The 9,518-nt window shown below is 40.6% G+C and overlaps 1 protein-coding gene across 1 annotated transcript; it reads left to right on the forward strand.

The window, feature by feature from the left end:
• Positions 1–619: 619 nt before the first annotated feature.
• LOC103963991 (trichohyalin-like) lies at positions 620–5,449 on the forward strand. Its single transcript, XM_048588604.1, has 3 exons — positions 620–1,643; positions 1,691–3,354; positions 5,106–5,449. The coding sequence occupies exons 1-2, from the start codon at positions 693–695 to the stop codon at positions 2,918–2,920; spliced, it is 2,181 nt and encodes a 726-aa protein (XP_048444561.1). The 5' UTR covers positions 620–692; the 3' UTR covers positions 2,921–3,354; positions 5,106–5,449.
• The last annotated feature ends 4,069 nt before the right edge of the window (positions 5,450–9,518 follow it).

Consider the following 9,518-nt stretch of genomic DNA (forward strand, 5'->3'; position numbering starts at 1 on the left):
AAATTTCATCGCCCCGCCCCGTTTCTCTTATTAAAAAATTGGAACTAGCTTGTACCCGCCCCAAACCTTAATTACCCGTCCTAACCTGTAGTTCCTGTACTCGTTTGCCCACCCCTATTTAGGAGTGCCTCTTTTTATGTATTTCAGTTGTGACTAACGCATCTTTATTGTTTACATTAAATAATTTAAGTAGTTTGCAATATCGTATTTTAAAGATTAAAAAAATAAAAATGGTTTAGTAATTTATATACATTGAACAAATTGATGATTTTGGTAATAATTAGATTGTCGCGATGAACTTTAAATGATAAATTGAAAAATGAACGATTTTAAAATAAAAAAAAAAACAATTTTTTTATGACAGAGGTGTGTTAAAATTCATCATTCACAACTGATGTGGATAGACATTCTACCTAATTATTGTCCTTAATAGTCACATTGGCGGTAATGACTGAACCCATCACACGTTAATGTAAGTTTCCCGACGGAAATGGACGAAAATGACCTACAATTTGACGGAAACGTAAGGGAGGGATTGACTTCGAAACTTTTTAAATAAAGAAAATTATTAGAAATTGCTCATTGTTTTTCCTTTAATAAAGAAAAAGAAAATCGAAAATAAATAATGAAAAAGGCTTTGCCTTTGTCGTTGGGTTTGGCTCAGTCATTCTTTAGTGGACTGTGGAGCGAAAATGGCGGACACCAAATTGAAGAGGCCCCAATCTGTGCCCGCCAACTACGTCACCCTCAACGACCTTAAAGAGCGCTGGCTCAGAGACCAGGAACGACAGCAGGAGGAAGAACGACGGCAAGAGGAGAAGAAACGACGGGAAGAGGAGGAGAAACGGCGACGAGAGGAGAGGGAACGGCGAGAAGAAGAGCTCCGCCAGCGGAAGCTCCGAGAAGAAGAGGCGAAGCAGAAGAGGCAAAACGCCATCGTTCGGAACCTGGAAACCGGTTCCAAGCCTAGTTATGGTGGTAATCGGGGACAGCTTCGGCCAGTTAATCGGAGTGTTTCGGAGTTCGGTGGGGCTGAGGTGGAGGCGAAAGGAAGCGAGGAAGAAAAGCCGAAGAAAAACGCTGTCGTTAAGAGAGCCGAAACCGATGACAAGACGAGGAATCGCGAGAATCGGGCAGAGTTTCGGCCGGTTTATCGGAGTGTTTCGGAATGCGAGGATATTGAGCTGGAGGGAAAAAGAGGCGAGGTAGGAGAACCGAAGGAAAACGTCGTCGTTCGGAGAACCGCAACGGGTAACAATTCGAGAAATGGGAGTGACCGGGCACAGTTTCGGACGGTAAATCGGGTTGGTCTGGCACCCTTGCTGGCGGGGGAAAGAAGTGAGGAAGCAGAGGCGAAGCAAAACGCCGTCGTTGGAAGAACCGGAACCGGTAACATTCCGAGAAATCGGAGTGATCGGGCACAGTTTTGGCCAGTTAATCGGAGTGTTTCTGAGCGGGAGGGGAAAAGAAGTGAGGAAGAAAAGCCGAAGCATTACGCGGTCGTTAAGAGAGCCGAAACCGATGACAAGCCGAGGAATCGTGGTAATCGGGAAGACTTTCCGCCGGTTAATCTGAATGTTCTGGAATGCGAGCATGCTGAGCTGGAAGGGAAAAAAAGCGAGGAAGGAGAGCCGGAGGAAAAGGCGTCTTCCGAACCGGAACCGGTAACAATCCGAGAGATCGGGCACAGTTTCGGACGGTGAATCGGGTTGGTCTGGCACCCTTGCTGGAGGGGAAAAGAAGCGAGGAAGAAGAGGCGAAGCAGAACGCCGTCTTTCAAAGAACCGGAACCAGTAACAATCCTAGAAATCGGAGTGATCGGGCACAGTTTCGGCCAGTTAATCGGAGTGTTCCGGAGCGCGATGGGACTGTGCTGGAGGGGAAAAGAAGCGAGGAAGAAAAGCCGAAGCAAAACGCTGTGGTTAAGAGAGCTGAAACCACCGACAGACCGAGGAATCGCGGTAATCGGGAAGAGTTTCGGCCGATTAATAGGAATGTTTCGGAATGTGAGGATGCTGAGCTGGAGGGAAAAAGAAGCGAGGAAGGAGAGCCGGAGGAAAACGGCGTCGTTCGGAGAACAGGAACGGGTAACAATCCGAGAAATCGGAGTGATCGGGCGCAGTTTCGGACGGTGAATCAGGTTGGTCGGGCACCCTTGCTGGAGGGGAAGAGAAGCGAGGAGGAAGAGGCGAAGCAAAACGCCGTCGTTCAAAGAATCGGAACCGGTAACAATCCGAGAAATTGGAGTGATCGGGCACAGTTTCGGCCAGTTAATCAGAGTGTTCCGGAGCGCGATGAGACTCTGCTGGAGGGGAAAAGAAGCGAGGAAGAAAAGCCGAAGCAAAACGCTGTGGTTAAGAGAACTGAAACCGCTGAAAGACCGAGGAATCGCGGTAATCGGGAAGAGTTTCGGCTGATTAATAGGAATGTTTCGGAATGTGAGGATGATGAGCTGGAGGAAAAAAGAAGCGAGGAAGGAGAGCCGAAGGAAAACGGCGTCGTTCGGAAAACCGGAAAGGGTAACAATCTGAGAAATTGGAGTGATCGGGCGCAGTTTCGGACGGTGAATCAGGTTGGTCGGGCACCCTTGCTGGAGGGGAAGAGAAGCGAGGAGGAAGAGGCGAAGCAAAACGCCGTCGTTCAAAGAACCGGAACTGGTAACAATCCCAGAAATCGGAGTGATCGGGCACCCTCGCTGGAGGCTAAAAGAAGCGACGAAGAAGAGCTGAAGCAAAACACCACAGTTGAAAGAACCGAAATTGATAACAAGCCGAGGAATCGGAGTGATCAGGGGCAGTTTCACCCGGTTAATCAGGGCGTTTCAGAGCTCGAGGTTACTGAGCTGGAGGGGAAGAAAAGCGAGGAACCTAGAGGAGAAGAAATGGAAGAAGAAGAAGAAGAAGAAGAAGGGGAAGGGTAACAGAAAGTGGAAGAAGAAAGCTAGGGAAGAGGAGGAGGTGACTGAGAAGGAAGGTGGAGTGGACGAGCCTCTGGTGAGTGGCGAGAAGGAAAACGATCAGGCGACTGGAAAGGAAGAAAAGGGAGTTGGAATTGAAATTGAAACTGAAATTAGGGCAAAGAGCGAGAATGTGGTTCTGGCGGAGGAAATTGTACCGAAATTTGAGGGTTTATCGGTGGATGGTAAGGCTGGTAATGGGGATGTTAAGCTGAGGAGGTGGAGTGGAGCTGATCGCCGTGGTAACGGTGAAATAAGGGATTATGATAAGAGGGTAGGCCGCTTCCATTTACAGAGACAGAGGGGTTCTGGGTTTAGGCTTTGGGTTAAGAAAGGCGAGGTTGGTGACAGCAATAGCGGCGGAGTTCAGAGCTTGGAGGGCAGTGATGCTGTTTCTGGTGAGTCAGAATTCACTATTTGTTTAAGCAGTGCCTTTGTTTTGTGATGGTTGCTGTTTTATCATAGCTTATTTAACTGATTTTAGATGTTGAGAATGCAATGATTTGAAAGAAACAAAAGGTTTTGGTATGCCAAGAATCATAATGTAGCATGAATTAGAGCATTTCTAAGTTACAATGCTGTGGGAAAGGTAGTTTTGTGTCAGTTGGTTAAGATTGGGAACAGTAGGGATTGATAGTCTGAGCAAAAGATTTGAAGCTTAGCATTGATCAAAAGTAAGCAGTTTAGTAGGAGAATTGTTAATGTCATTACAAAAGATTCGAGTTGAGAAGAACACAAGGGGTAATATCAGCTTCAGCTGGTAAACTTGTAGCTTACCAGAAGGGAAGTATATGCGCTGGAGGACACGGTTAATGTTAAAGCAAAGCAGGGAGCCTTGTTCGCTTGGGGTTGCCCTTTAGATATATTGGATAAGGTAAAGGGTTAAGTAAACATTGGAAATGTTAAAGCAAAATGCTGGATGGAAGGGACTTTGGAGCGGATGGAGGAGTATGTATTTAAGTTGGTGATGCATGATGTCAAAATATTTTCAACAGATTAGGATAGTTGTAACCTGTGAATGAAGAAATTTTTATGAGGTCTAGGAGGTAGGTGACTGGAAGTCATAAATCTGAGTTGAACTGGATGCCAGCCGTGATCGATATTTAGAGGAATTTACAAACTTAGGAAGTTGAAGTAGGATTTAAAAGGTTGAAATTATTGGCAACCGGCACCTCTGGTGAGTCAAAGCTTGGAGGGCAGTGATGCTGTTTCTGGTGAGTCAGATTCACTATTTGTTTAAGCAATGCCTCTGTTTTTTGATGTTTGCTATTTTACTGTAGCGTATTTAACTGATTTTAGATGTAGAGAATGCAATGATTTGAACAAAAAAAAATGCTTTTGGTATGCTGAGAATCATAATGTAGCATGAATTAGAGCATTTCTAAGTTACAATGTTGTGGGAAAAAGTAGTTTTCGTGTTGATGGGTTAAGATTGGGAACTGTAGAGATTGATAGTCTGAGCGAAGGATTAGATACACAACGTTGATCAAAAGTTAGCAGTTTAGTAGGAGAATTGTAAATGTCATTACAAAAGATTGAGTTGAGAAGAACACGAAGGGTAATATCAGGTTCACCTGGTAAACTTGTAGCTTACCAGAAGGAGAGTATAGGCGCTGCAGGACACGGTTAATTGCTTTGTTATGAGGTCTAGGAGGTAGGGGACTGGAAGTCATAAATATGAGTTGAACTAGATGCCAGCCGCGATTGATGTTTAGAGGAATTTACAAACTCAAAAGGTTGAAATTATTGGCAACCAGCCCCTCCGACAGATAGAAACTATAAGCTGTTGAAGGTAGTATAGCGCTTCGATTGATCATTTCAATGACGAGTTTTATGATTAAGATTTCATGCATACCATTGCCTCTTTATGAACATGCTTTACCCGAAGGCAACATTGTTTTGTTAAAATTGCAGCTTTGAGAATAAGGGTGCAAACATTTCTTGTCGGATTGGAGTTTAAAATAATATACTCGTCGGAACAATGTATATCAAACGAAGTATTGGAACATCGCCAATATATTATTTTCTGTTTCTGTTTCTGTTGAGGATAACGGCGTTAGTGAAGAGGGAAAATATGGTAAACCATGAGTATCTCAAGGGATACCGTCGTTGGCATCAATAAATTTTCTTTCTCATGCTCGCTCTGCAGGTCCGAGTGGAACATCTTTGAATGCAAGTTCACTGAAGTTGGCTGGGAAGACGAGCAAGAATTATCCAACACAGAGGTGGCGAAGCAGATGTGAACCGAACTTGTCACGCTGATGCAGTGGTTTAGTTGATGACTTGTAAATCACCGGAGAACATGCGTATTTCGGTTTGATGATTGACCTAATCATTATTCGGGTACTTTTACTTGATTAATGATCGTGATTTCGTGTGGAACTAATCGTGATTTCGGCATTTGAATTTCATGTATAAAAAGATGGTGATGCTCTGTTGTCGAAATGTGTCGGTATATTTCATGACTTTCATTAGAATCTCGATTTCTCTTAAGCTCTCTATAATGCAGGAATTGTTTTCGGTTCTTCAGGAAATTAAGGTCCATAATTAGCATGGAAGTGATTTCCGCACACCGGTTAAAGTAGAACAAGTGTGAGCGGAAATCATTTCCGATTTAATATTCAATGAAAATAAATCTTTTGTTAGAATCATAATGAAATTACCTCTCGAGCTATTCTATTCAATTTTTCCATTAAACAAAATCGTTTTTCAGTTTTGAAATCACCGAGTTTAAAAACCATGTCTTTCGAACAGAATCTGAAATTTGAAACTTTGTTTAACAAAAATACTAATTACCCCTAAAAAGGTGTGCCACCTAGCCCTCTTCCTACCCAACCACCCCTGAATTAGTGAATTAGGCAGGATTCTTTTGTATGAGATAACAAAGCAAAGAGCGAGTCAATTTTCATAAATTTCATAGTACATGTGAAATACCTATATAAATAAAATACAAATCAAAATGTGAGAGAGATAAAAAAGAGGCAGAGTCGTTTGTTTGCTTGGTTAGTCAAACATGGGTTAGTTCATAGATCTTTGGGCTTTGATTACCAAGGAATAAAAACTTTACAAATAAAACCCGAGGATTGACATTTGATTGCTGTCATTTTATACCTACTACTACAAAAAACTAGCAAAACAAATGGCCTAGAACGGTGGCGGTAACAATGACAATGACAAAGGTGGGGGTGGTGGTAATGATAACAAAAACAGTGGTGGTGTAAACAACAATAATGGTGGTGACCGTTGTATGGCAACACCAACAATAATAATTGTGGTTGGTGGCGATGGCAACAACAATAACAATAATGGTGGTGGTAGTGGCTGCTATAGTAACAATAACAACAATAATGATGGTGGTAATGGTGGTAAACACGATGATTGTCATACGATGAGAGAGACGAAGACCATGTTTCATACAACATGTTGTAGGGGAGTTCCTCTCGTATGCTAGATGTTTCTCATTTTAGATGATGCTCTTCTGAACCAGGAAAAATCGGAGCACTTTTCGCTTCTTCCTACACCGATTATCGCAGCTCTTTAGTGTGTCTTATTGGGCTATGTTGATAAGTCTCTTGTTTCCTTAAACATCTGTTTTCCAAGTGTTTCAGAACAAAATTCGTATTAGGCTTCTCTTTCTTCATGGGAACTTCAGTACCACAATACTTCCAAGAATATATTAATCTGTATACCCTCCCGAAAAAATGAATCTAATTGAACTATCACGCTCCAAATTTTTGATAATTCAATCAATCTTTCTTGGGCAAAGGGGAGGATATCTGGATCGGGGAAGAGAATGGGAAAATACCATATGATCCTAGGTCCGACCATGCTTAAAGCGGTCCTAGACGGGTGAGAAAATACATTTTCGATCACTGTGCTGTTTTTCGCATTCAATTTTAGTAACTGCGGTTCTATTTTGTCGATTCAGTCCTGCAGTATCGTTGCAATCAATACTAGCTTCCGCCTTATTTATTTTTTTTCGGTTCATTTACTTTCAGTTAGATGACATGGTGAATGTGGTTTTCATGTCGCACACAAAGGTAGCTGCTCTAGTTGCCCTATCTTGGACTCCTCTGTGTCGTACGACAATGATGCATCTCGAAAAGACAGCAGCTTAAATTGGTGGGAGAAGTTCGGTCCTATAAGGTTCAGATGTTAGGAATAACGAGTTCTATAAACTGCCCTGTAGATTGGATAAGTTATTCCCATCCTTTTGAGTCCATAAAACTACTGCTTGAAATAAAAGTGAAGTGAAAAATGCATTCAAATATCGGGATATTCTCTCTCTAGGACGTCCATCGAGCATAACAGTTGAAATGACTGCTCAGTTTTGTAATCAAAATTTGGGACTCAATACTTTTGATGTAGCAATTTTTTGTTAGCAAGAGCAACTTATGAATAACAGAATGAATGTCATTGTAACGTTCTAATCTAATAATACAATAATATATAAAATTAAATTTACATATAACAACGCATGATTGGACCAAAATGTTGAGCGACGTGAAACACGTTCCAAACTTTTTCTTGTTTACCCGTCAAAGGTTTTTCATGTCATGATTTGTGGCAGGAGCTTCAGACAATCGACAATTTGACACGCAATATTTGCTGGAGGTGGTATTTATCAGATGGCAGGACTTGCAAATTGCAAAGGTTGTCAGGATTGATGACTTGGGAGCCAGATAATATGTTAGGTATGGAAAGGTCTTTTCTAGCCCTTTCGTGTTCGTTTTGGATTATTTTTCCTTTTTCTTAGTTTGCATGTTGAAAATTGGTGAAAGCCAAGTCAAGGTCTAGTTTTAAGAAAATATGTCTGGCAACTTGTCGTATATTTTTTTGTGTTTAATTTCACATCACATGATTAAGTTTTGGACGAGATAGACATAAGTGGTTATACGATCTAAGATAGCAAGAATATCTTCTGATTATCATATATAATGATAACTTTATGGTGAATTTATCTTCGGTTATCACTGTTGACATAATGTTAATAAGCAGTTTATAACATATTGGAAGACAACACTTCCATAGCACAACGTTTCAACATTTCTAGTTAGTTATTGGACCCCCGTATATCTTCTTCATACATCTTTCTCACTACGAAATGGATCAAATTTTGTAACGAGAGAAATAAATACAAAAGGACATGCAACTTTAACCTAGTTGAGGAGAAGTGCTACTCTTTTGAGGTTGCAGGTAATAGTACTGGAATAAATTTGGATTGGACCATCTAGGGGTAACCGTTATCAACGTAACACATGATACGTGGGATGTAAAAAATCTCTTTTGAAAATAGATCGTGTTCGGATTTCCTCATTTAAATTTGTGTTGTCTAATTAATAGACTACTAACTTGTGCTTCTCAAAAATTTGAGAATTGTTATCATTTTATTAATATAATATTAGTTGAATTGTGTTGATTATGTTAGGTCATCTCCAATCGAAGGCTGACCAAAGGGCTCGTTTTAGCCCTCTGGCCCTCCAAGATATTAATATTTTAATAAATAGTACAGAACCATATTTGTCTCTATCTTCAACCGAAGGCCAAAGGGCCATAGGGCTCATTTTAACCCTGTCACAAAAAAACAACCAGGGTCAAACGTAATTTATTATTTAAAAACTACAACTTAAATTCAAATCCAATAACTAAGTGACGTCATCATGTTACTTAATTTAATTTAATGTTTTATAATGGCTTATGAAGTTATAGGAAAAAAATAGAATTTAAAAAATATATGAAACAAATTTTCTAAAATAGAAGTTATAGGAAACAAAATATAATTTAGAAAAAATGTAAAACAAATTTTGTAAGTAGAAGTTATAGGAAGTTATAGAAAAAAATAGAAGTTATAGGAAAAAAATTGTGTAAAAAAAATTTAAAAAAATTCAAAAATAATGGCTAGCTGACGTCAGCTAGCCGTTGCATTTGAAATTTGGTCTAGAATTCATGTCGGATATAACCGACAAGAATATATTTGGGTCAGCCGTTGGCCCTTTGGTCCTTTCAGATTCCGTGAGGGGCCACGAGCCCTCTGGCTTAGCCCTCGGTTGGAGACGGATTTCGGGCTATTTTCGGCCCTCTGGTCCTTTGGATCCTTCTGTTGGAGATGACCTTATAGTGAGTTTAATTGTGAAACACATTGAATTTTTATATTTAAAGAAGTTTCGAATCGTATCAAGTTATGGAGATTTCCACACATGCAAAGGCTAGAGGGATTTCTTTGAAACTTGCAATGAGCTGTGTGATGTGTGTCCCTTCTGGTGCCCAAAAACAAGTCCATAGTCCCCCCTGAAACCCCCACAAAAGATATCAAGGAAAAAATAAATTATAATTTTGGGGATCAAATGGAAATTGCATTCATAATCTGGCCACAAAGACCCAAGTGCTAGTTCGGTACGTAAGATTGAAGGTACGTAAAAGATGGAGTACTCTTTAGCAAACTTATGACACTATTAAAAGTTTGATATGTAGTCATGGATCTGGAGACCTCGACCAAAAATCTATGAATTAGAAGGGACAAGTTTTATGCATGTCTAATACCTAATTCCTTCAAAATAAAACA

This window comes from the organism of the source record quoted next, unplaced genomic scaffold (genome assembly GCF_019419815.1).
Source record: "Pyrus x bretschneideri cultivar Hongxiangsu unplaced genomic scaffold, Pyrus_bretschneideri_v1 Contig28, whole genome shotgun sequence".
Lineage (NCBI taxonomy): Eukaryota > Viridiplantae > Streptophyta > Magnoliopsida > Rosales > Rosaceae > Pyrus > Pyrus x bretschneideri.